Genomic DNA, 27,543 nt, shown 5'->3' on the forward strand with positions numbered 1-27,543 from the left:
TTAAAGCCCAGCGTGAGAACGAAGTCACTCACGGTGCTTGCCCTAGAAGGGAGATATGCAGGATGTCCTCCTTTTCGCCCCTTCATCATCGGGGTTGATGTCAGGTGAGTGCGCTATATACTCAGTCTAAGCTAACTGGTCTGATTGCCAAACCTCATCAGTATATGGTTTGAGCAGTGCCAGCAGGTCATGCGTGGCCGAGCTCATGCATGGAGTGGCCAAAATCCTGCTCTGCGCACCTTTCTTTTTCGGACTGCGAGACTGAAATGCTTCCTGGTTCAGCTTGTCTTTGCCTACGACGGACCTGAGCAACCAGCACTCAAACGAGGAAAAAATGTGGCCACCGCAAAAGACCACTGGATGACGAAGCCTACCCAGCAAATCCTGGATGCATTCAACATCCAGTGGTTCATGGTAATTTCTTTTGTTTTCAATAACAGTCTTCAGTGACTGACATTGTATTTACCTGTAGGCAAGGGGTGAGGCTGAGGCCGAGCTTGCTGCTATGAACTCTGCGGGCGCTATTGATGCGGTGATGACTGATGACAGCGATGTGTTTGCATTTGGCTGTCGCTGCGTGATTCGAAAGTAGGATATCTGCTTTGTGTTGTCGTTTGGAGCTGTCAACTTGGACTGATTTTTTTCGTAGTTCTTCCTTCTCAGACACAACGGCTAGTGTGTATGAAGCTGCGATGCCCCGTGAAGACTATGCCCTTGTCAGCCTTCTTTGTGGGGGCGACTATGACATGGTAAATATCTTGCAAGTATTCAACAATCTATTGCCTCACATTATCTTGTAGACAGGCCTGCCTGGCTGTGGTCCTGCAACTGCATTCGGGCTCGCACGCTGTGGTATGGGCAACTCCCTGCTTGCAGCTGAGTCAGGCTGCGAATTTGCTGGTCCGCACCGTCAAGCATGGCGAAATGATGTACGACAACACCTCCGCTATGACCCAACATCGCAAATTGGCCGGTGCCACCCATCGTTGGCCGAAAATCTTCCTAGTGAGATTCCGAGCTTCGACACCTGGTCTGCGTACCTCCACCCAGCTATCCACGAACCTTTGGTCTCCGTTCACGAGCCTGGTGTCCCAGATGCCAGAAAAATTGCAGCTGTGGTGGTCCCTCTATTGGGCTGGGAGGATGCAGGCCACCTGCTCGACACATTCCGTGGTCAAGTCTGGCCAGGTGTTGTGACCAGTGAATTGTTGCAAGACCTCAGCACCTGGCAACCGATCAACCAGGATGTAAGTGGAAGTCACTTGAATTGTGTGCAAATGACTGACAAGGCCATACAATAAGGTTGCACTTGCAGGAGCTGCAACTCGCCACTTCTTCCTCCATTTTGTCCAGAAGCCACAGACTGTAGGTGAAATCTGTGGTTACAATGTACGGATGCCTGCAGATGCACTTCTAAAGGAGACTTTTCAATATATCACTGATTTGTCAATGTCTGAAGGGCTGTTAAAGCCTTTCCGCATGTGGGTACCCAAGGGCATCTACAATGCCTGGACTAAATTAATGTGGTCCGAGTTGTTGTTGTTGTCATCAACCAATACTGTCGGCGAGTCCTCCAAGACACCTGCAAAGTCATGAGAGAAGGTATGTTGTCTATCATAACACCCTTCCAACGCTGCTCAAGTTGTTCAACCAGGAACACTCTTCTGAGTGCGAGGTGGTAGCTGGTCCCTTGTTGCTGGACACCATCGATCTGACCAACAACTCAGAGAGTGATGATGAATGGGTAATTGACCTTACAAGAGATTATTTCAGTTGTAGTTCTGGTTCCAAGAGCAGGGGGAAGTCAAAAGCCCAGCCGATGGACATTATTGATCTCACATAATTCTCACTGGTGACCATAGTATCTGCATGTATCATATGAAAATTATTCGACTGAACAAGTGTGTGTTATAAGCTAAGCACAAGCACAGGTACGACCACAGGTGGGGCAAGGATCATGTCGAGGACGATTAGGGTTAAAGTAATCCTCACGTTTGACAAATGGGCTATCAGTCCAGGACAACAAATATTTAAAAATTGTACTTGGGTTGTCGAAGTTTTCGGCCCATCCCCCATGTGCAAATGTTGCGAAATGGCCAGCGTAAAACCATTGCAAGGTACTGACATCCACCACGGCAAAAAGAATGTGTTCCATATGGGCAAGGATCAATACCAATGTCCAGAAGGTTGTTTCGGAAGCACTCCAGGAAAGACTCAGATGACTGGAACCACCAGGTAAGTCAATCATCTACACAAGAACAGCTTTTGACTCCAACATACCATAGCATCTGTTGGGTTGACACTCACCCCATCACTCCCCACCTTTTTTCGGAACACGTACCCATCAAGATGGTCATTATTTTGGCTTGCAAGAAGCCACCATACTGCAAATGCACAGATGGGGCACATCCATGGCTTGTGAATATCAGCATACAAGTAAAATGGAGCTATTCCTAGAAGCACATTATGTCAAGAATAAAGAGCTGGACCAGTACAATATGTCAACATACCACCATGTTGATGTGTCTTTCAGAAAGGCAGCATCAGCCGTACACAGAAGTCAGACCCTTTGAATATCCCCTGGTTGAATATTTTTGGAGTGGCATCAATCCAGTGACCTTTGAGCAGGGGATCCTGGACTTGGAAAGTGACATCGTGCCAAGTTATTCGGAGAGCTTCATCAAAGTGGAGGAGGCAGAGAAATGACACCAGATAGAGGAGGATCCCTGCACCTCTGCACATCCACATCCGCGCATCCATGTCCAGATCCCTTTACCTCCGTACATCACACCTCCATACCTCTGCAGCTAGCCTGCATCATTCATCCTTTGTCCCATCACCCTAATGTCATATCCCATATATCCACGCGTCTCATCCGGACGTCCGGTCCAATCCGGTCCAATCCAATCCAATCCGATATACAATAAGCTTCCTAATTCATTCCTGTGCATATAACATTAACACAGCCTATTCCTCTATTCGGTATTCCTTGTCCTCGGTATCTCAGTTATACTTACTACTGGTATGCTTACTGATCCGTTAACCTATGCTTCATTTCCGACTCGCGCTTGATAACTTTGCTTATGCTTCATACATAGCCTCGGACACTTGCTTACTGATCTTTCCGTTATTTCCTTAGTATATAAACTCTTGTATATGTCCTGTAGTTCCTCAGTCTGAATATCATATTAGTCCTCGCACTAGATCTCACTCTAAGTCCTCACATCAGTTCTAGTCTATCGACTTAGTCAATATCCATCTTGGGCCTAGGGAGAAATTCCCTAGGCCAGAGCTCTGCTTATCTGCTCATCCGATCCTCCGAAGTTTCCGGACGTTCGTCCGAAACTTTCCCGCGGTCCTCCGGACCTATTCTGCCTCGGACTTTGTCCTTGCAGCCTTTCCTCTGTTTGCTTCTACTTAGGACTTGTCCTAAGTAGCCATTACACGTATCCGTATCAGGACGAAACCTCATCATAATTTCCGGAAGTTCCTCCGGAACTTTCCCGCACTCGTCCGGAAGTTACTTGCACTCGTCCGGAAAGTCCTTCCAAACTTTCCCGCGCTTCGGACGTCCTTCGGACGTCCTTGGACTTTCTTCAGACATCATTCTGAAATTAAGGGCACATACTTGGGTAAGGGGCGCAGCGCACGAGCTGAAGCCAAGCCCCTCGGAATCAGTCCTACCCTTTGTGCATGGTCTTAACAGTGTTTCCGAGCACACATGGCCATTATGGAAGCATGGTGCTGTGGCCCTGTTAATACCATTGTCACGTAATACAACTTCTTCTATGATCATTGTCCCACACATTCCACTGCCACAGTGGCACAGTCAGGTGATCCACATATGGAAGTATATCTTGGCCCATTGTAATCCTTCCCTGACCTCCTTATTTTACACAAAACAGTCATGTTTGGAAAGCAAGTTCACTTTGCTACAGCAGTATATTCAGATGATGGTGACTCGGTCACCAGTGCCACTTCTGACAGTAGCTATGTCAATTCCTCTGACTCCCACAGATCTATGTGTAGCAACTCTCCAGAGGTAGCAAAACACAAATTCAAAGGGCCCCTCGCCTGGTGGAGGGGATATACCCCATTGGACTTGTGGATTCCACCTGTGCCTTCCCAGATACTGAGGTTTAAGGGCCTGATTGGAGTGGAACCTTATATAAGGTTCAAACGTAAGTCGGCTGTTGAAGCTTCTGACCTGGGATTGCTGAAAACTCTTGCAATGATATAAATTGGCTGACAAGGTATGGTGGAGCCAAGAGTGGACAAATGATCCCATCACAAACAGGGACATAAGTATGTTATTCTCTGGCTGTTATGCACTCAAATAGATCTGTTATGCGGAGCCCTAAGAGGGGTGTTGTCCACTAATGTTTGTGACATAACCGGAAGAGTCCAGTATAGCAAGTGAGGCTGGCGACGTTGAGTCGGCAGATATCACAGACGTGCGTGTCATGTGACTTCTGAGATGGATGTCTTTGAAGTCACTGAAGTCAAAATAAGGACTGTCTTGTCCGAATGATGACCATCGATCGAGGTAGGCTTAGGCGCAACGAGCACCTAAGAAAAGTTGTACTAGAGACAAGAGCTGAGAGGCTCTTGAAGGAAGTAGTTTCGAGGGAAGATTGAGTAGATGCAAGTTAGGGAATCTAATACAGGATGTCTGACTACTTATACTAAGTGGAAAGGGTTGAGAGCTGGGTTACCGATGTCATGCATGGTATGTGATTCATACCATGTCAGATATATATAGAGAGTGATAAGGAAGATATGAGAGACTGTCTAGCCCTCTGTCACTGAGTTGCCTCTCTATTTTCCTTTATTTCATTGTCTTCTATTTTATTTCTCACTTTTCAGACTTATCTTACCTTGTATTTTTATGAGCATGTGACCTTCTGTTTATTTCTCATTATTTATTTTTATTTGGCTACTTTCAGCCACAGATTTGTTTGTCAAAGTTTTGTATCTCTATTTATTTCTGACTGTTTATTTTTATTTGGCTTCTTTCAGCCACCAGATTTTATTTGTCAGCACATCATGTGACTGGGGAATATTCTGGTTTGTAACATTATTTAAGCTGACTCAACATGTTTAGTCATGATTGGTCATGCTTTGTAACAACATTCACATGACTCATCATGTTTTGTCATGATTTGTCATGCTTTGTAAATTCTTTGTAAGATTACACTGTATTTGTAATGTACTTAGTAATAAGCTGATTCATCATCTGGTTTGTAAGCCACATTCTTACCAATCCATCTGATAAATCATGCTTAGTAAGGGTGTTCCCAAAAGGTATAAAAGGACCCCATTTTCACCCATGAAATAAAACTTCCCATTTTTCATTCTTCTCTCAAACCGTGTGAGAGTACGTAAGAATAAAAGTGCAGGCAACGTGCCTTGAAGTAAGACTAAGACACATCATTATTCTATTCTAAAGTTATATACTACCTTACAGGGGTTGACTATATAACTTTCGTTATCGTTATTCTACTCTAGGTTATATACTACCTTACAGGGGTTGACTATATAACCATTGAACAGCTCTCATTCTAAGCTTTACGTGTATACATAAGACTCTCTCTTTCAACGAAAAGTGAGACACATATCTAAGGACGACAAAGTTGAAACAGACTTTCATAGGTTGAAACACGACCTACTAGGCTGAAACAAACCTAACGAATTTATCCAGAACACAGAACATTCCACAACACTTCGTATCAGACTACACAAGAAGAGGACAACAAACTAAATCCTCCCAAGAACTCACCACGTTACCTCCCACGAAGTAGAAAAGTCGGAGACCGTGGACTTAAGGACTGGCAAGAAGTCTTCCCTGTGTATAATTGTGTTGTCATTATACACAACTTTTATATAAGACCCTTAAGTAACAAGACAGCGGTTCCACATCTCCAATGAAAAATGTCAGATCATGTCGTCACCCTTCTTTCTCGCGATCTTGACTTTGACATCGTCTGGAACACCTTGACTATTTCACTCATCAGCTGTCTCTTTGGCTTGTTCAAGATCTTCTGGTGAAAGTGATGCCATCAGGCGGTTTAGGTGGACTGTGTAATGGTTCATCATCTCCTTTGTTCTGTGTTTGGCACCAGTCTTGTCCTCGATTTTTTTCAAGAGTTCCTTTTTCCGGAGTGTGTCTACGACACTTCTCTCGGTCCATTTCTGCCCCATCTTGATTGGGGGTTTCCCCAGTTTCTTCACCTTTGCATGGTTGTGGAACTATGTCTCATATGTCTGAACAACAATGAGGAGCGCATCATATACCAGAAAATTAATGGCAACACACTGCTTTACAAGCCTTGAACAGTACAATTGACATAACTGGTGCTTTTGTCTGGGCTTCCATTGTAGCTGCTTTCAATATATTCTTTCGCTCCGATGCAGCAGCAGAGCGCCATTGCTCAAGGTAAGATTGCAGGACAGCAACATCTTCTTCATTTGCTGGAGGTTGTTTGTTGGACTCTGAATCAGAGGCAGAGTTATGGTCAGACATTATTGAAGGACAAGGTTAGATTGAATGAGGTCTTATTTAAAATATTGACCTTTACTTAATTTACATTTCACTTCAGCTATTAAGCAAGCCAACAGTTAGCATGTAAATTTTGCTCGTCCTAAAATTAACACAAGTTCCCAGTAACTACATGGGCAAGTCTAGGGTAAGGACATTGGCTCTATGGAGAACAGCACAATGGGTGACATGGAAAACAAAGGAGACCACTTGTGGCTTGAAAGGGAAGTGATGCCCAGTTAAACCTAGTCAGTCAAGCCCATCTGTGCAATCATCTCCAGCAAAGTCTCCCAGAAAACACCATTCTGATTGTGCATGGGATCAATCGTCAACCGATTTCAATGCTGACTATGAGGACTTTGGCAATAAGGAACCAATTGGTGCCCTCAGCTTACAGTCAGGAAGAAAGAAGACAAAGGTGTACTACAATGTTCATGTCATGCATTTTGCACTGACCAATGTCCTAGAGCCCAAATGATTATCTCCAGGAATGGAAATTTCAGATGGATGATTACCTCTGGATCCTCCATAAATAAGAGGCTCCACCAGCAGCTAAATTATGCTGCCTGTGCAGCACTGAGTCAAATGTGTATAGGTGCCATGACTGTCTCGGCGACCCATTATTTTGTTTGAAGTGCTGTAGAGATGAGCACTGGAGACTGCCCTTCCATAAGATAGGGAAATGGAATGGGGGATTTTTTGAGGAAATGTCTCTAACTAAGATAGGTATGGAAATTTATTTGGGGCATCAGAGAAAGCCTTGTCCAATACTTGGGGATATCCACGAATGGGAGGACACCGACGAGCCAATATATCAACTGTCAAAGGACCTCCCTACCATACTCGAACTTCCATTCTTGAATGGTAAGCAATGCATCACCATTGTTGACAAGTCCAGAGTACATTCGCTCATAATATACTTTTGTCAATGTCTGAACACTTGCACTGCTGACAAGCAATTATTTGAGATGGGCATGTTTCCGGCATCCTTCACCCAGCCAAAGACTGCATTTACCTTTCCAGTGCTGGATGGTTTCACCTTTGACAACTTTGAATGTGGAACCTTGGCAATGAATTACTACAACAAGTTGAGAAAAAAGACGTGAAGTATATTTCTGCATCTAGTCCCAGTACGTGTTGCACATAGAAAATCAAGGTTATGAGAGCTCAATTCCCCACAGGACCATTACAGAGAATTGATGAGGGTAGCATGGCAATGGCGACAGCTGACACTGCTTAAATGGAATGGGTTTGCTTATGAGAGAAGACAGCCAACATCCGGTGAACTTGCTCTCTTTTGCCTGGCTGGCCCTCAACCCGGCATCAATGCCCCACTGCCAGCTGATAGGAATTCCGATGATCCCAGTTAGCTATATGCCCAATCACTGGTCATGGACGGCAACTTCAAAGCAGAGCACCTTCATCCCACTCACCCAGAAGATGAAGTCTGGTTGACTGATGTCCAGTGCTTCATGGTTTCCAAAGACCAATATAAGGCTCATCTAGCCATTGCCAACAACATTATTCAACCATCCGAGTGCAACAATCACCGAGCCATAAACCAGGCCAATGCTTCCCCACACACACTCGAAGGTACCAGGATAGGCAGGTGTGTGTGTGTCCGCCACAGCTGTTTTGTGCCTCATTCAGTTGTGGATTTTCAAAAGGGCAAACAGTATGTTTCAGGATCCCACATATTTGATTCATGGGGTGACATCTGCCATCAGGCAAATGAATATGGACTATGCCCTATGTCACACATTAAGCCACCACACGGATGGGCTCAGTCAAGCTTTCACATTTTATAATATTAATTGTCAGTATAACAAGCACTTCTGGTGTCGGGTAAATGAGAGTCTCTATTTGAGCCTCCCTTTTGGAATGGAGATCATACCAGGAATTGGCCTCTGGCATGTTCATGGACACCAAGACAAATGCTATGTTTGGTACACATCAACATTTATCACTGGGGCCGCTAGGATTGACAGAGAAATTATGGAGATGTTGTGGGCGCCTCTAAATATTATATCTCCTGCTGCAAGAGAGATGTCAACCCCCCATTGGCAAGAGTGTCTCAATTACCAGATGAATGACTCTAATTTTATGAAGATGATTTGCATGAGTTGAGCTATAAATCTCCTTAGTGAGGACTTTCTAATGACATCATGCATGCAGTTTTCTTTGCCAGAAATATAAGGAAGCTATTAAGGGTGTCACAGAAAGCGCCTCTGCTTTTGACAAGCTCAATGAAACCGCCGATCCTATTATGGTCGCAAAATAGGAAGAACAGGACCAATATGCTCATTCATGTCGAGTCGCCGATCCATCGGTGATGGATGTATTTGAAGTACAGTTAAAGAGGGGTGAGTTTCTGCTCCCTCAGCATCTGGCCCACACAACTGATTACATTGATCAGCACCAACTCAGAAGCAACAGGAGCTAGCTTTACTGTCCTCCTGGGTAGGCCAATTGGGTGGGAATCTGCAATGAGGTGCTGCTACATGGATTGCATCTGGCATCATCATCAAAGAGATGCAGATCACACTCACTATGGATATTTGGAAGCTCAGCAGACACCTCGCAGAGACCCAAACCTTGGACATATGCAGATGCTGGACAAAATTGCAAAGTCGGATAGATGAATTTACGATCATGGTGGGCACTCATCTCAGCGAGGGCTTTGACAGTGATGATGAAACCAGATATCTTCACTTGGACCTCATAGATGACGATTCAGAAGATGAAGGAATGAATGGCAGTGATACAGAATCTGAACCCAAAGCACATGGATGTCAGCTGCAGGATCTCTTCTACCCTGAGAAGACCGTGATACCTCTGCCATCCAATATAGGTGTAGCATGCTGTACAGAGCTGGGAGTTGAACACCTCATTGGTTAGGAAATTGCACTTTGGGAAGGTCAGGCCAACGATGCCTTGCAAGCGATCAGAATGCATCTACTGGATAAGGCTGTGCTCTTTTGTACCACTGTGCATCCGGTGGAATCACAAGCCAAGTCAATGAGGGCATGGACGCAGGTTCATTCAGTTGAAAGGGTCATCCGACTCAACACAATAATTTATATGAAATGTCAGGCACAACTCGGAAACCTGGAAGCTCATGGCCTACTTAATAAGTACCTCTAGATGGAAAAGTGCCATCTCAAAACAACTGCTGCTATGGCGGACCCAAATGCCCAGAGGCAGCGAAATGCAACTCTCTCATGGTTCTGGTCTCTAGACATGCAAGGTGATTCAGTCAGCAGTGATTGGATGAATGATTGTATGTATGTCCCTTGTAATCCGGGTATTTTGAGCTGAGGCTCAAGACACAACAGTTTACAGGGTTCATTGGCTTCACATGAAAGCATTACACGACCCACTGCAGGCATTTTCCCATTTTCCTCCACCAAACATCCAAAAAACATTGATTGAGAAGATAGAAATTTCCCCTCATTTTGCCTGTCAAAACATTGAAAAAAAGTAATTCATGTTTCAATGATTTTTTGTGTGGGACATGATGGTAAAATCAATCATGTTCCTTCAAGGATAATGCTGTATTTTCCATCTATTGTCTTTTAAATGGCAGCTTACAATAATGTTAATTTTCTGCTCTGTGTTCTGTGTTCATCCTCCCAGTGCAGATCACGTTGACCAGGATGGCCGCTTCAGCACCTCAATTGTCTGATGGAAATCCTCAAGGGTACATCTCTATTTCTGACATTGTAAGGTCAGGTCACTTATTGTTGAGTTGCACATGCACTTCCAGGATGAGCTCCAGATCTATGAAGATGGGACTTTGGAAGCTGTCTTGTCGGTGTGTATTGTTGATAATGTCCTTGATCTTTGGTTTCTCATGTATTTTTGTGTTCAGGCCTATTCAATATCGATAAAGCTAGAGTACAAGTATCCTCGATATGGCATCACCCCATTCCCGTTTGGATTCTGTCAATATCATACCAATTTGTACACTCACTTGCTTTCGTCTTCTTTGTCTCGTTATTTATACCCTATGCTGTTAAAACACAACACCCACTCCCTTCTGCCTCTGATTTTTGCATCTCTTTTGGCCTAGCCATACCTGAGCACTCTTGCGGTCTACATACCCCTTCGCACTTACAGTCTCTTCTAGATTCTTACACACTGCTGCTGCACCCTATCTGGTGGGAAAGCCGGCCACCAGTAGAGAGCACTTGAAGGTGCTATGGCACAGTGATTTTTCAAGCCTGCTCATGTGAGTACCATCCTTGCCAACACCTGTTGCTGTGCACATATGGATTCCCACACTGTCATGGACACAGATGCCTGTATTGACATAGACATTTGCACCAACATGAAGTTCTGCATTGATGCCTTTTCTTTGTTCATCTACTGACTGAGATAGCCCCTGATTAGTTCCAACATTTAATGATCTGGAAATGCTGCCAGGGGTAACTGCATTCATGCTCGAGAGTCTCATGTGGAGACCTCTTGGAGGTACGTCTTATTTGATTTGTGACACGATAATGAATGACCCACCTTTCACTACAGGCATTGCGCATTGGGCGACTAAGGCCATCATTCTGGTAGGACCATTGGTCAGTAGGCAATCATTTTTGTCCTCTCACCTTTGAGTCTAATGCTAGTGTTTCAGGGCTATCGCAAACAATACTAAGATCTTCCTGGAACCATACACTCATTTCATATATAAAATCATATTAGGAGTTATCAGTTACATAGGCGGCTACATCTTGTTCAGCCGCGCTTGTCAAATGCATGCATGACTGCTACTACTAGTAGAATAATTGCAATGCAGTAAAAAAATTGTATAAGCTGGGCAGCAAATAAATAATGGAGTTTTGACAACAAATAAGTTCTGGCCTGTGGATCTGAGCATAGGGTTTCAGAACTCTCACATGTGGAAATCTTCGGGAAAATGAGTATAAGAAATTTAATTGCAACCTGACTAAGATGGGTGAATGCAGGGCAGCAGACAGTCTGGCTTGCTCAAACATGCGGTATCAGTTTATCTGGACATTGGTGGATAGATTATTAGTATTACATCCAAATGCATAGGACAATAGTAGAACCACTCCTGAGTACAATACCGATACCACTGATCCACATTTCCCTATCCACAAGCCACAAGTCACCAGCATTACTCACGACTGGATTGATTACGATCCAGACTTGTCAGAATTTTCTGAAGTCAACTTCTCATAACTGCCATATTCACTCTGTTCACTACCGTGTTTTCTTTTGAATCAGAAATCATGGCCATGCCTCCGGAAGTAGCAAATGATGCCCTGAATGTCACACTCGCTGTTGTGCAATCACTCATGAAGCGCTTCATCAAGGTGAAGGAGGGTGATCCCGAGGCCTTAAGGCTGTCAGACAAGATTGCCAGGCACATGGTGAGTGTTTGTTATGTGAATTCTCCTTGTTAAACTAAGACATTTGACACAGGCAAAAGACTTAAAACTATACAGTGGGAATGCTACATCATTCTCCCCACAGCTACTCTCATTTGCCACCGTTGTGAGACAGCACTCAAAGGGTGGGGCCTTTGAAAACATCCCTGACTGGACCTCCATCACCAACAACGACCCTCAGATAAAGAGCCATCCACAATTCAAGAAGACCATGGACTATCGCCCCCCTTCCACACTTAAAATTTCTACCATCGCAACATCGACTGATATTCCCGCTACCATCCCAATACCACTGGCCCCCATTGTCCCGCCATCGACTCCCTTGACTCTGCCATCTATGCCATTCCACACAGACCCAGATTTCATCACTAAGCCAGTAGTGGAACCAAAACGATGGTTGCGGGAGCGCAAGAACCCGCCCGTTCCCAGGTACTCTACAGCAGGTCCACCTGCAAGATTCCACCACCTGTATATGACCAATGCTCAGAGGAAACAGGAGAAGGAAGTTTTGCAGGTCGGCAGCAGCAAGAAGAGGAAGGTGCTGATGGGGCCATTGTGGTTTCCAACAAGAAGAAGAAGTTCATGTCTGATGTCAAAAAAGAGCCAACCGGAGTCATTCATGTGAAATGAAGGGTATGTCCATTCATCTTTGGTTAGGCATCTAACAGCTTACTGCTCCAGGAATTACTGCCTGTCACTACTGACAAGGACATTCCGCCAGTCACAGACAAGGGTTTCTGGGATGCAGAAACTTGGGTAAGTGATTCTCAGTTAAGCATTGTGCAGACATTGACCCATTTTCAAGCCTGCAGAATGAGGCTCGGATTCTGATGTCGCTACTCCGTGGCAGGTAAGTCTTTTTGTACATTGTTATAAATGCAGGCTAACAAATTTGAAGCATTTCATTCGTTACCACCCCCGGCAGTGCAACAAGTGTGCCAAGTTGGACATAGCCTGCCTTGTCCTCCCTGACAAGAAATTTGGGTACACACACCTTGCCTGCGCCAATTGCAACAACATGAAGATCACGTGTGCAATCAATGGTGTTGGTGTCTGGCAGAGGTTGCAAGGTAAGGCGGCGAAAGCATCCTCTGACGCGCCCAAAAGCCCCAAGAAATCCAAGTCCCGAGTTGTCTCCAAAACACTCGTGGCGTGTCCTTCTCACTCTCAACGGAGCATTGTTGTTCACAAAGGTACATTTTCTGGTGGCCTCGGAATGAGTTGAGCTCATTGGATTTTGTAGGGGTGGAGAAAAAGCCCATGGAGGTCCTTCTGGGTTGGCCTCAAATGCAGCCGGAACTTGGGCAATCTGCACCCACCAACCTGCTAGAACCAGAGCCCACTGCAAGAGAAATCTTACAGGGAATCCAGGACCTTGGTAGGAGATTGGATCTCCTTGCCACCAATGGGCAGGTAGATGCTGTAGAGGCTCATATGTCTCATAGTGCGATATTGCAGTGTTCACCAGGGAGTACACAGCATGAACTTGTAGCATCAATCGGTATGCTACCCACAGCTATTCCTATATGAGGTGCAGCCTTCCTGCGCATTGCGCAATGTGTGTGCAACTTCCCGCGCTTTGCATTGGCCAACCAGTAGCACCTTCAGCACCTACTTCTAGATCCTTGCTGCACTTGCTTGCACTTTAGGGTCAAACACACTTGTCACCACAAGCATAGCGGCTTAGGCATGCAAGACCCAATACATTGTTCAGTATCCACCCATCTGAATTGTTGAACCTTCAATGTGTTGGAGGTCAGAGTGGGTTTAGTTGAGACCAACCTGCTTAAGCGGTTGGATGAGTTAGAGCAACGGCTCAATGAATCTGATGCCCAGTGGAAATCTTTGGAATCCCTAGGATAGATGGAAGTTTTTATTATGGCTTTAAATATTCACTAGTTATATGGGATGGATCTAATTGCAGGACTCCCGCATGTACTGTAGATATTCTGGAGGACTGTACTATTAGAATATTGCATGTTCAGCCTGGCACTGCATTTTTATTCAAGTTCAATTCATTGAGTCCATGCATATTGTTTGGATATGGTATTATTGTCAGATCTTTATCAAATCATAGTACTGCTTCATTCTTACTAAAAGCTGGGACCTGAGCATATGCAAATTATATTTACATAAGATGATTCTACCGGCAAGTGCATCCAGGAGTACAGTGGATGAAAGCATGAGCCGCACAATCAGCGTACTCTCTTGGTTCTGCAAATCACTGTGATACTGGCCAGACGGCACCTGCATATACCCAATATTATTTAGCATCATACACAGAGGGTGCATCCGGAACTGATTATGATTACCCAGCATGCTAAGTGGTGATGACCTGATATGTAGTTGTATGTAGGCGGCCGCCAACTATTGTACTGGATCGTCAGCCCAGCAGATGATACACTATATTTCACCAAGGCACAAATAGGATGTCAGAAGTGCCTGGCGGACCTATCATTGGGACCTTGTCAGGGGTCTGAGCCCATCTGCCACTCTGCCCAAGCACAAAATACATGTATGGGTGTATAGATGTAATATATTATATCGGAACTCATTAGGATGCCACATGTAGATGCAATGGTTTTGCCTGCCATGCTGTAGCAGTCCGACACTAATCTGACAGACCCGATATTTCCCGTGCATCAGACCTGATATTTTCCTGCGCACTTGTCTTCCCTATGTCCTGTCCTGTTGTATCTATTCCTACTAGGTGCACAGTTATCTGTTTTCACATTGCTAAACACTGTAGACTGCATTATCACATGTCCACAGTACCACATGTCTTATTACATAGGACATCGGATCCGAAAATTACTGCTACTACTTTCGCCTATAGCACTCCGAAATTCTACATAGACACTATATATGTCACATACCTCCTACTTACTTATTTACCTTTCTACCTCCGAGTAGGAGGAGGTCATTTGATGTTTGTAGTTCTTTGTTGAATTCCGCAATATCATCCTTTCATTCTCTGAAAACACTCTGAAAAGACTGACAGTAACCTGCCATTCACTATCCCTGACATTCGTTACATTACCGACACTAATCCGACATAACCCAATGAAACCCACTAACCTGAAACCTGAAAACATCAGACCTTCCATTTTTACCTTCGGACTTTGTTTCCCGCGCTTCGGACTATCTTCCTTTTAGTATCACTGATTATTCTATTACCTTACAGCAAACCCCTCGGGTCGAACACACTTGTCTTGCAAGTATAGCAGACTAGGCTGTGCAGACTGCAGCCAGACCAATTTGTTATATTTGCCTGATGGGCTCAGAAATCATTGCTCTTGCAAGGGATGATGGATGGCTCATGTTACATACCAATCTTTTTACTATGTGTTTGGTTTCGGAATGTGTATGCGGTCAATAGGAATGGATGCCGGATGGGTCTGCACATCGCGTATGCATGGCTTATCCATCCTAGGCTATTTGCATACGTGCCAGGCCCATCCATAGCCCTTTTCCAGCATGCAACATACATGCTGTATCCATCCATCGCCATTCTCGGGAGTAAATACACACAAGTTGGGCCCACCCGTCGCCTTCTCCGAGACCAAATCTATAGGCTTTCCAAGTACGCATATGCATTGAGCCCATCCACCACCATTCTCAGCAATACACGAGTGCTGGGCCCATCCATTGCCCTTTCCAATTCCAAATACATGGGTGGAAGGGTATATTCCTAGGACCTTCCAAGCACATTCAGCCCATCCACCACCATTTTCATGAGCAAATATGTATGTTCTGGGGCCCATCCATAGCCTTTCCCAAGATTCCACCCGAAGCTAGTGGGTTGCCTTTTTAGTCCAATATGTGGGGGGCTGTGCCCATTTTTATTCATGGGGGACTGGACCCATCTGTCGCCTTTTCTGAGTACAAATACAGCGGACTGGGCCCGTCCATTGCTGTTTCCAAGTCAAAATACTCGGGAGGTGGGCCCATCTGTCACAATTTTCAAGATTAAATGCAGATACACTGGGCCTATCCTCGAGCATGCAGGCCCACCCGGTCGCACATTTTGGGCCCATCCATTGACCTTTTTCCAAGTATGCCTATAAGCTGGGCCCATCCATCAAAATTTTTGCAAGTCTGCCTGGCTCATTCTCACCCTCAAGCGTGCAGGCCCACCCAGTCACACATTTTGGGCCCACTCCTATGGATCTCACACCTCAGCCTAACCACCAACTCCACTGAGATATCATCATCTTCAACTTCTACCATATCATTATCTGAATTTTTGGATTCAGAATCACTGATATCATATTCACTTGCAGAGTCATTAGTGTCAACTGACACACCCATATGACTCATGAGAGTGGAAGCTACACCTATTTTTAGTTGAGTATTGCTTCAACTCAATCTTAAAGAGGCCACACATATGGCTTCTCTCATTATGACCACCACCTCTGATTTCTTTCTGTGTCTTCCATTGTAATACTCTGAACCTCCCTGGGCAGCAAATAGGCTATTTTCATATATGTGTCAAGGAGTATAGAGGAGTATAGGTTTCCTTATCATTGTCTATCATTTGTCCAGCAAGTAACCTCTGTGTGAGGCCAAACTTGCTTTTCCTACACTTAGCACTGTAGGGAATGATTCCTGGCTAGCCTTGCAGAGACTGTTTTTACCTTAGTGTTATGTTTGCACTTTTGTAGCTTACATAATCAAGTAATCTTTTCATCAGTATCCACTATGAGTCTAAGTTGTCAGCAAGTTTCTATCATATTTTCTCTTCTCTGAGCCTTGAGCCTGGTCCAGAAACCCTTTAGGGTCGAATAGCAGCTAGGTTCTGCAAGACCCAACACATTGTTCTGAATCACCATCAGAATTATTGTATCCACAGCGCACTCACTTATCCGCTTTCCTGCACATCAGCCATATTAGATGCATGTTCCTGTGCTTCAGATACCTTGGAAAAATATTAGGAAAGTCCCTTGTCCATTCATAGTTCATCTAAACCCCATTGGTATGTGAATTTCCTTACCTCAAGGCTTGTAAAATGTGTTGCAGCCTTATTACATGTTCTTACATATTTACTATATTTTCTATCCCTTCCTACTCTGAGTAAGAGTCTAGACAGTATAAGTTGACTATTACTTGGGACTACTTATTACACTTTCCTCGTACTGTATACCTCTTCCTATAAGTTTGCCTTTGAAGTAGTCCCTTGTAGTGTGCACTTTTAGCCCCTATTAGGTTCCTTATATCTGGACTATACCTAGATTTTCCCTTACCTCACAATATACCTTTGCCCTAAACCTTGTTCCTTGACTTCCCTATATCTTATCTGCACTTTCCCGCACTTTCCACACCTCCAGCCATGTATTCCTGCACACATAGCCTTGGATACATTCCTATACCTTACACATACCTGTCCACTATTTTCCTACACTTAGCATGCTCTCGGGTCGCATATATCCATCATCGTTCTAGTAGCAATTCCCTTTAGGGTCAAACATGTCTGTTTAGACATAGCAGCTAGGCATAGCTTAACCTGATATTTTCTTGCCACCCAGCAAGATTGTTGTTTACACACTGTACTGACTTTGTTACAGACACAGATGAAAGCTCAGTCACTGTTGGTGCATGCTTGCAACTATTGCTGGTTGTATCATTCCAGACTAACATAGGTAAGAGGCTGTTCGGCAACTAGATGTTGCCTAACATTTGGCAAATGTCATGTGAGGATTCTCGGCTTCAAGTGTCTCAGTCAATCGTCGGAGCTCAAACCTTACATCTCATACCTGTACATCTACCATGAACTCTTATCTTATTGACTGCTCTCATCAGCAGAGACTCTACACCTCTGTTATTGCACTCACTGCTCTTTGTGCTAGCTTTACTACAGTCCTCATGGCTCAACCTGAAGTAACATCGATGTCGGACAACATAAAGGCACACTGGCAAGACACAGAAGTGGACCTTCTACTCCAACACCTGATTCAGAATCGGGCAGCAGGTGGTGATGGTGGGAACTTCACGATGCCCACCTTCAACAGCGCAGCCACTGCTATCAACGACAGTCATGCAATTCAAACAATAGGCCCTCCGAAGACGAGCAAGATGGTTAAGACAAAGTGGACATCGGTATGTGATCATTTCTTGAATGATTATAAGTTTACGAGCATGTTTTAGCTCAAAAAAATCTACAATCAAATAGAGATCTATCGCAACGTGTCTGGTTTCCATTGGGATAATGTGCGGGGGGCCAGAATCAGGGGGACAGCTGCCACCAGTGTTTGGGATACGTATGTTGACCCCAAGGTATGTAATTATAATCAATTCTATTGCATTTGACTGATGCCCAAAAGTCACGAGTTGTGATGCGCCCCCTTCGCAACAAAGGGTGGGCTCCATATGACAACATGCAGATGATCTTAGGCGATAATAGTGGCGCTCGTGGAAGGCATGTGTTACACCCGGCTACTGCACCCCCTCCATCTGTCAATACCACAGATGATGTGCTTGATGTTTTTGACGGAGGCCTCGACCTTCTTGAGATGGATGTAGACACTTCTGGAGCCGCTGCCCCCAGTGATGTGCCCGGCATGAGCCCTGACTTGATGATGCCACCTAGTGCCCAACTTCATGGAACCTCCGCTACTACTCAGGCTGCTGGCTCACAGTCCAGTAAATGCATGTGCACTGACACTTTTGTCGACTCTTCATCTCAACGCACTGGTGCCCCTCCCACATTCATCAATCCTGTTCCTCTTTCATCAACATTGGTATCATTACCAGCTCCCAAGAAGGTGCGAGTGTCAGCCCAAATTGGCACGCAGCCAGAAATAAATAGTGCTGCAAAGTTTGCTGTGAAGATTACTCCAGCAGTTGCCATCATGAACATGCAAGGTAGCATCAACTGCCTCACAGATGTTATCGAGAAGACCATAGCCACTCCACCTCCACCACCAGTCCCTCAGGTTGTTGTACCAACTGTACCAAATATCATCTCTCATGGCCTAGAGATTATGCGCAGCAAAGATGGGGATTTTTTGTCGGTTGGTCAGAGAGCCAGTCTCCTGTGCATATTTTCCCTTGCAGGGGGGGATAACAAGCTTGCTATCTATGTTGGGCTCGAGGATGACTATGAGACACACCGTGCATTTATCTTAGAGCTCTTGGACTCTCTGCAGTAGTACTATCATACCATTCGTGTTGCCGCACTTGTTTGCCGTGCTTGTTACATTTCTCGTCTCGTACTAACATGTAGTATCCATTTCATGTACTGCTCATTCTACATGTATTTCACGCATCATTGAATCATATATGAATTGGAACAGATCAAATACAAGTACATGGTGCTTGCTACTAGTGAGAATTAGTCCAGTCCATCCTCGTCATCTGAAACATCGTCGTCGTCATTACCAAGGACACATTGTTCTTCTAAAATACACTGATACTCAACCCACATCACGTGCACAATGAGATCATGCTGTGCATGCAGATCGTTGTTTGCAGCCGAAGCTTCTTCTACTGCCTGCTCCCAGTTGGTGCCGGTGTGTGTGCTGTGAGCGTCCGAATAGTCTGCTTCAGGTAGCGCACCTTCCGAGGGATCATGAAAACGGATGAAGTTGTGAATGCAGCACAACACTGCTGGAATCTGCGCTTGTATGTCCATAGCATATGGCGGTGATAGATGGAGGATTCAAAAACATTGTTTGAGGACACCGAAAATCTGCTCAATGATGTTTCGAGCAGACGAGTGACGCAGATTGAATAGCTCTTCTTTCGTAGTTGGCCTGTAAATAATGTGCTGAATTGTAGAAAGAATAACACCAGTACACGTACCTCATACCTGCACGGCCCCATTCTGCAAGGTGGTAGCGCACATTGCGGTACGGAACGAGTAGTTCAGGCCGCAGAGGGAAGCCTGCATCTGCAAGGAAATATTTCCCTGCAGGAATTCGAAGGTCATGGCCCGCTGCAGCCTCATAGATACGTGCGTCCGTGGCTGATCCTTCCCAGCCGGTGAGTGCGTAAGTAAAATTGAGTTTGAAATCACAAGCAAATAGGCAGTTTTGTGAAATAAAACCCTTCCGATTGCGATAGGGACCTCGTTCAAATGCACGAGGCGAAGCGTGAATGTGGCTACCATCAATAGCCCCAATAGTATCTTTGAAAAACGGCCAAAACTTAGGGTCAGAGCGAATTTTATCGGGAATGGAGTCATCTGGCAAGTGAATATAGCTTGTGTAGAAGGGCGAAGATGAGAATATCTTGAGCATCTTGCGAAAATAACTAGTACATAGGATATACAATGAGACATCTGCAAATCATAACTAATAGTGTGTACTTACTGAGAAATTGTTTCGTTGGAGCATTGAAATCGTTCACTGACGTGCCTGACAGATAGTCCTGTGACAGACATATATAGAAAAATCGCGAGTTGTTCCTCTAGTGAAACAAACTTGGAGTTGGTATAGCCAAAGGTACGAAGCTCAGATATAAGCTGTGCAAATGCATGTGCGTGCATGCCGAGTTCACAACGAATCTGTTCTGGGTGGCCAGTTAATAGCTCTATCACCCAGCCTTCACCCGAGAGAGCAGATGTATGATACGGTTCTGGATCCTTGGCATACACCGACTGTAGTAGATTGGCTGTAGCGCTGATTAAGATGCTGACTAGAAGGATTGAGTGTTGGATGAGGCGCCATTGAACTTCTGGATGTTGGGGCATGAAACGCTGGAGTCCCGATTGAGGATCCATTGGTGTACAGACGCATAGAGTACAAATGTAAGGACAGTGTATTATACCCTACAGCCCATGTCAGTGTGCTAGGGTTAGTCCGAATTCGGCCTATGATTCAAGCTCCGAACTTCGGTGAAATCCAAGCTGAGATGACATTTGCCAAATGTTAGGCAACATCTGGTTGTCGAACAGCCTCTAAGTAGCATGATAAATATGGGCTCAGATGCTCACCTTTGTGCTCCAGCATGATTTCTTTGAAGACTATTGCAGCCCTTCAAAGAATGTGACTATTTTGTGTTTAATTATCCAAACAGGATGACTCTATACTCACTGCTATCTGTGATGCCATTATTAGTGAGGTCTGGGAATATGACCTTGGTATTGGCAGACACTTGTCTTGCCTGTACATTTTTTTAGCATTTCTGTCACAACCCAATAATGAATTAACACTAGGCAGAGACTAGGACTCAAAGCACAAGATAAACCAAATGAAAGAAGATAGTATTGAACGACCAAGAAACATGGAGCCACTGTGATACCTATTATCCTTTTATCAGACAAAACTTAGGTCACCATTTTTGGAAAAAATCCACATATTCCATCTACATGATGATAGGGAATATTCTGAAAGAAATTTGCTGAAAGCCATCTTAATGAGCATGGATCCTGCTTACATATCTGCCCACTGCCAAGCTCAAACACATTACAAACAAGGCAGTTAGATATTGAACTTCAACAAATTTATTCCATGTCTGCTTGTGTCATATCTCAGAACCTTTGAAAGTTCCTGGAGAAGATGGTATTGCCATGGTGAGTGGTGATGGAGCTGTATGATGAGGACATCCAGTTTTTTCCTGCTATTCTGCAAATTACCTAGAACAACTGCTAACAACAGAAATAAAATCAGGAGAGTGTTCAAAGTGTGATGTTCCATGTGACAAGCTGGGAAGTCCTGACATTTTCATGAAGCTTTGAGACCTGGCAACAATTCCTACTGCTTTGTCACTCATCAATAAGGACTATAACATGTAGACAAGAGTACCAGGAGTGCAGTATCAAGCCCATCTTTAAACTGTTTTAGGAGGACCTCCTGCATGCTAATATCTTCCAGTCAATCACTCTAAATATGTTGCACTAGCTCTATTAGTGCATCATCAATTATCTAATCAAGTGGATCAAAGAAGTATATAGCGAGGCTGAGATTGATGTTGATACATGCAGGCTTCTACCAAATCACAATATTTGCCTGTATATAAAAGATATCAGTAGTCTTTCTCATGTAAGTAAAACAGAACACAATCAAATCTGCCACTTCTTACTTAGTATCATCATTGATATCCATTTGCCTGGAATAATGCTTGCCTTATTTATGTTGTTCATGTCATCCTTAATTTTCTGTATTTTGCTCAGTACCCTTGCCACACTGATCAAACTCTTACACTTTTCAACAAAACCCTGACTCACTTTCATGACAACAAAGATATATTTGTTGATCTCAGCATTCAAGTGAATTTCAACCTTCCAAACTCTATTTCTTCTGTCATTATCTCTATATGATCAAACTATATGGCATGACTGACAACTACAACACCAAGTACACCAAGCACTTATATATTGATTTCATAAAGAATGCTTACAGAGCTATCAATCATAAAGATGAATATCCACAAATGATGCTCTGGCTGAAAAGACAGAAAAAGATGTTATGGCATGATAATTTCATCTAATGACATCTAACCAGTGATCCTCCTCCACAAGACAGGTTACCACCTAATATGGACTATTGTCACTCAATCAAGATGATGAAACACCCAACTATTAAGCATGTTCCATTGGATTGTGTTGTTCATAACTATGATGCTACTTTTTTTACCAAAGCATTGGCTGGTTATGTTGTTTGCACCAATAAACCTAGACTTTCTCTAGTGCAATATTTGGGAACTAAATGTTAAGTCAGACCTCTATCTCCAGATAATGAACTAGCATTAATGTACCTAAATGTTAAGTTAGTGCACAGTGGGCGAGAGATGAAGTAAGAGACACATCCTCTATCTCCAGATAATGGACTTGGGAAAGAGGGTGAACATGAGGATCTGGTTATATATAGAGAGGTATAAGGAACCTAATGGGGACTACAAAGTATGCACTACAAGGGACTACTTCAAAGGTAAACCTATAGGGAGAGGCATACAGTATGAGAGAAGTGTAGTAAGTAGTCCCAAGTAATAGGCAACTTATACTGTCTAAACTCTCACTCGGAGAAGGAAGGAATAGGAAAGATGGTTAATATGTAAAGACATGTAATATGGCTGCAACATATTTTACAAGCCTCGAGGTAAGGAAATTCACATACCAATGGGGTTTAGATGGACTATGGATGGACAAGGGACTTTCCTAATGCATTTCTGAGGTATCCAAAGCATGGGAACATGCGTCCAATGTGGCCAATGTGTGGAAAAGCAGATGAGTGGGCGTACTAAGCGCAGGAAATGTGGGTTCAGCCTCACACAGAGGTTAATTGTTAGACAAATAATGAATCAGGATAGGGAAACTGTTAGTGCTCTATACTCCTTGACACATATATGAAAATAGGCTCATTCCTGCCCAGCACAGGTCCAAGTGTCACAGCAACTCACAAACATAAGCATCAACAGGACTTTGGTACTCAACAGCCAGATCCAGCACATGTTTTTGAAGATACTGAATACTTTGTTCCTAAGACTGGTGCATGAATGTATCAATTTTTTTTCCTTTCCTATACTCTTTGTGAGTGCATCTTTCCTTAGGTTCAAACATTGTCTTCAAATGCTTCATACCCCGGTCATCAAGTCTCTCATTTGCTTTGTTTTTCAATAGTAAGTCTTTCCCAAGCAAGTCTTCATTCTAACTCTCGTATATTCTTCACAATAATTCTCTTTTACATAAGTTTTCATGTCTTTGAATGTCTTCCTCATCTAATATCTGTCATTTTTCATTTTTACTCTTCAACATACATTTTGAAGATGCACATACACATCTGTTTGCTGATCTGTATTTGCAGCTGTCATTCTGCATATGTTTGTATACATTTGATTCTTTTTGCTTCTTGTTTGCCTGTACTTGTGTAAGTACCGGTATACACAAGTCATTGCACTTAATAATCATGTCATTCTAGTTTGCTTGCTTTTCAAACATCTTCATTTTTCAATGTGATACTGTTAGGTTGTGTTGTATGTTTGTACCAGTAAGTACAAACCAACCCTCACTAGCTTTTGTCTTCAAATAATCTCTATTTTGTCAGTATGTCTTGCTCATTTGTGCTTATATGTGAGTGCTAACATATCATTAATCTTTTATCTTTTAGTATTCATACATGCATAGTCTTTGTGTTTTTCGATGCATCCTATCTTTGAACTGTTTGTACATGACTATTTGTTTACCTGTTTGTACCCCCATGTGAGTACAAACAACCCCCAATTTTATTTACTTATATTCATGTTGTTAGTGATCTTTTGAATATTTGCACTGTCATTGATTTGTGCTCATTGTTGCCATTTACATGTGTATGTAAGTATACGTCAATGAAGTCCATTAGACAATCATTAAAATTCATTTATGATTAGCCGCTGTCTTCAAAATGCTTCAGCATTTCAAATCTACCAATATGAGATTCATTGCCCGCTTGTCAGTATTTGCATATAAGTACAAATACTCTCAAGTCCTATTCATTATCAGCTCATACACATTTAGCCCTGACCCTCAAATACCTTCATTCTATCATCAGTCTGTGATCATTGTTGCATGTTTGTACTTGCAAGTAAGTACAAATTCATGCAACTTTTGAACATTGATATTAACATTTGTATATTTGTAGCTATTGTTTTCATCAAACCAACACATATATTTGTTAACATTTGCATAATTTTAGTTATTGTTTCAAATGACTTTGCCTTTTAACACTACCAGCATGCACTCATTTACATTTGTTTTCATTTGTGACATGCCTTTGCTAACCCATACAAGGTGTGTGTTTTTTGCTTTTCCTCTTTGATTACCTTGTACTTGCTTACCATTGCTTGTATGAGTTACATTATTTATCAATATCTTGTTTGTACTACTATATATAGCTACCACCTACTGTTAGTATGTTTTTGTGTTGAAGTTTGTTGCTATCATTTCCTGCAAAATTCGTGCAGGTACCTATGTTGATTGCCTGTGTTTGTATACAAGTACCTATGCCTACCAGTGTTTGTTTGTTTGTTTAAATGTACTTAGGGGCCCTTAGTGCCAAATTCATGTCTGTAAATCGCATATGAGCATTGCAGTGTGAACAATGCATTACATAATCCTAAGTCACTTGGTCAAATCAAAGCAAGCAAAAAGACCCTGGATCAAATATATCTAAAGCAACACATATTTAGGCCAACATTTGTCACATCATTCATCAACTCAATTGTCAACTGCCAGACATTAACAAAACACACTCATCAAGTATTTTTACAAATATATTTGAATAAGATCTAAAGACATATACAAAATGACATCATCCTACCAAACTGAATATGATGAAATTGAACCCAGAGATGCTATATGGTTAATTACTGATATATCTCAGGGTCAGGAACAAGAAGTTGAAATATTCTGGGCACCAATGGACTTTCCAATGGAAGACATCAATATTGACATTTCAAATGACATCCCTGCTTCATCCACAATGTACAAGTGTATTGACAAGAAAATTAAGCCTGTTCCAGGAGTATTTCCTTAGGAAGCATAGGTCCACCAACAGTTTCCCTATGACTCTTTGAATACATTGCCAACCTTATCATCTCATTCTCCTGAATTTAAGCCATTTATTAAAATCACTGCCAAACATATGAAGGCCCTTCATATAAATTTGGCTGGATTCCTATCACCAGAAGAAGAAAGATTATTTGAGCACATCATGCACCTTAATGAATACACATTGGCCTTTGAAGATAATGATAGGGTAAAATAAGGTAACTATATGTGATGCTGGACTACCTTCTATACTAGATGATCTTATAGAACCATTTGCTAGGGCACAATGTTACACAGTCTTTGATTTATTCTGGGGATTTGATGTTTGTAAGCTTCACCCCGAAAGTTGTGACCTCACTGCATTCCTAACTCTACTAGGATTACTTCCCTACCTACTGGATTTACTAATTCACCTGCCAAATTTCAGAAATGTATGACATTTATCCTTTATGATGAAATTCTAGCCAAAGCAAATATTTTCATAGATGATCTACCTATCAAAGAAACCAAATCTATTTACCCAGATGAAAATAGTAATCCAGAAGTCTTAGCAGACAATCCAGGAATTTGAAAATTTATATGGGAACATGTTCAGGATGTACATTATATAATGCATAGAGTTAAAAAAGCAGGAGCTATATGCTCTGCTTTAAAAATTCAACTGTGTTTATCAAAAGTTTCAATCCTAGGACAAACATGCACACCTGAAGGATGCTTATCAGACAAATATAAAGTAGACAAGATTCTAAAGTGGCCAGACCTAACAACTCCAAAGGAAGCAAGAGGATTCCTTGGATTATGTGGTACAATTAGACTATGGATACCGGATTATTCAAAATTAGCAAGACCACTTACTAAACTCTGGAGACAGAATTTTGATTTTATATGAGATGAAAGAAGAAAGACATCATTTGAAATCTTGAAGAGTTTAGTAGCATTAGCTTCAGCATTACAATCTATCAACTACAGATCAGAACTCCCTATCATTCTTTTAGTCAATTCAAGCTATATATTAGTGGGAATTATCCTATCCAAAATAGATGAAGATGGAAAACAATAGCCAGCTTATTATGGATCTATCCCTTTTTCAGAAGTAGAGTCCAGATATTCACAACCTAAACTGGAGTTGTTCGGATTATTCCAAGCCTTATGAGCATTTCGTGTCCATGTTATCAGAGCTAAGACTCTCCATGTAGAAGTAGATGCTAAATATATCAAGGGAATGCTAAATAAACCTAACTTACAACCTAATGCTGCAATGAATCATTGGATTCAAGGAATTCTACATAAATGCAAAGAAGATCACTTTTGCTGGTGGTACTAAACCCTCAGAAGCAATTAGCTATACTTAAGCAAGCCCATGAGGAATTAGGACATCATGGTGAATTTTCAACTTGGGAGACAATTCAGTACTGATTTTTCTGGCCCTATTTGCTAGCAAATGTTTGGCACCATGTTCAATCTACTAAGAAGATACATATTCCAATCACTGTGTTAACCCCTGCAACCCTGTTTGTTAAAGTTTACATAGACATTATGAATATGCTAACAGCCCATGGTTACTAATACATAGTGCTAGCACGAGATGATTTATCACGATATGTAGATGGATGAGCATTGAAGTCTAATACTGCGAAATCTCTCAGCAAGTTTTTCTGAGAAGATATCTACTGCTAATATGGAGCTATAGGCCAAATGATAACTGATAATGGTCCAGAAGTTAAAGGGGCATTTTCAGAATTAGTCAAAAGAGTTGACATACTACAGGTTACTATTTTTGCATACAATTCATAGGCTAACAGTGTCCTGCATGATACGGGAATCATGCATGGACATAACTAATGCTAGGAATAACTCCAAAAGATTATGTCTGTCAACTTAGTCCTTAGACTAGTCACCCCATACCTTGGTATCAAACCTTGGTCCTATATTTCAAGTTTTATATTCTAATTGTATCGAGACCATTTTCCAATTAAATCATCAGCTGTTCTAGCTATATAATCCTAATTTTAATTGACTCTATGCTCCTTCAAACTTTCTGTTATAATGGCTCATCCTAAAACTAAACTATCCTCATAATTCAGCACTTCCAGCAGCATTATGCCTCCTCCTCTTATTCATGCTACATGTGCAAC

The 27,543-nt window shown here is 42.7% G+C and overlaps 7 protein-coding genes across 7 annotated transcripts; 6 read left to right on the forward strand and 1 right to left on the reverse strand.

The window, feature by feature from the left end:
* HD556DRAFT_1246100 (PIN domain-like protein) lies at window positions 1-1,301 on the forward strand (the record flags this gene model as incomplete). The annotated part of the gene is made up of 5 exons (XM_041298580.1): window positions 1-104; window positions 162-414; window positions 473-588; window positions 650-749; window positions 801-1,301. Coding segments are annotated over 5 exons (1,074 nt in total), but the record flags the coding sequence as incomplete, so codon positions are not given.
* A 4,702-nt stretch (window positions 1,302-6,003) lies between these two features.
* On the reverse strand, window positions 6,004-6,523 carry HD556DRAFT_1448389 (uncharacterized protein; the record flags this gene model as incomplete). The annotated part of the gene is made up of 2 exons (XM_041307417.1): window positions 6,004-6,249; window positions 6,317-6,523. The coding sequence occupies 2 exons, from the start codon at window positions 6,521-6,523 to the stop codon at window positions 6,004-6,006; spliced, it is 453 nt and encodes a 150-aa protein (XP_041155189.1).
* A 605-nt stretch (window positions 6,524-7,128) lies between these two features.
* On the forward strand, window positions 7,129-7,644 carry HD556DRAFT_1246098 (uncharacterized protein; the record flags this gene model as incomplete). The annotated part of the gene is made up of 1 exon (XM_041298579.1): window positions 7,129-7,644. A coding segment is annotated over one exon (516 nt), but the record flags the coding sequence as incomplete, so codon positions are not given.
* A 285-nt stretch (window positions 7,645-7,929) lies between these two features.
* HD556DRAFT_1312463 (uncharacterized protein) lies at window positions 7,930-8,819 on the forward strand (the record flags this gene model as incomplete). Its single annotated transcript, XM_041300660.1, has 4 exons — window positions 7,930-8,147; window positions 8,189-8,213; window positions 8,360-8,544; window positions 8,714-8,819. The coding sequence occupies 4 exons, from the start codon at window positions 7,930-7,932 to the stop codon at window positions 8,817-8,819; spliced, it is 534 nt and encodes a 177-aa protein (XP_041155191.1).
* Window positions 8,820-10,194: 1,375 nt separating this feature from the next.
* Window positions 10,195-11,189, forward strand: HD556DRAFT_1312464 (uncharacterized protein; the record flags this gene model as incomplete). The annotated part of the gene is made up of 7 exons (XM_041300661.1): window positions 10,195-10,260; window positions 10,305-10,352; window positions 10,410-10,441; window positions 10,668-10,747; window positions 10,931-11,011; window positions 11,066-11,112; window positions 11,169-11,189. The coding sequence occupies 7 exons, from the start codon at window positions 10,195-10,197 to the stop codon at window positions 11,187-11,189; spliced, it is 375 nt and encodes a 124-aa protein (XP_041155192.1).
* A 598-nt stretch (window positions 11,190-11,787) lies between these two features.
* Window positions 11,788-13,809, forward strand: HD556DRAFT_1312465 (uncharacterized protein; the record flags this gene model as incomplete). Its single annotated transcript, XM_041300662.1, has 7 exons — window positions 11,788-11,928; window positions 11,981-12,484; window positions 12,604-12,702; window positions 12,759-12,796; window positions 12,829-13,016; window positions 13,190-13,359; window positions 13,702-13,809. 7 exons carry the CDS (start codon window positions 11,788-11,790, stop codon window positions 13,807-13,809), a joined length of 1,248 nt encoding a protein of 415 aa, XP_041155193.1.
* A 4,023-nt stretch (window positions 13,810-17,832) lies between these two features.
* HD556DRAFT_1246200 (uncharacterized protein) lies at window positions 17,833-18,252 on the forward strand (the record flags this gene model as incomplete). The annotated part of the gene is made up of 2 exons (XM_041298589.1): window positions 17,833-18,042; window positions 18,091-18,252. The coding sequence occupies 2 exons, from the start codon at window positions 17,833-17,835 to the stop codon at window positions 18,250-18,252; spliced, it is 372 nt and encodes a 123-aa protein (XP_041155194.1).
* Between the last annotated feature and the right edge of the window lie 9,291 nt (window positions 18,253-27,543).

The sequence above is a fragment of the Suillus plorans genome (genome assembly GCF_016647745.1).
Source record: "Suillus plorans strain S12 chromosome Unknown HD556scaffold_74, whole genome shotgun sequence".
Lineage (NCBI taxonomy): Eukaryota > Fungi > Basidiomycota > Agaricomycetes > Boletales > Suillaceae > Suillus > Suillus plorans.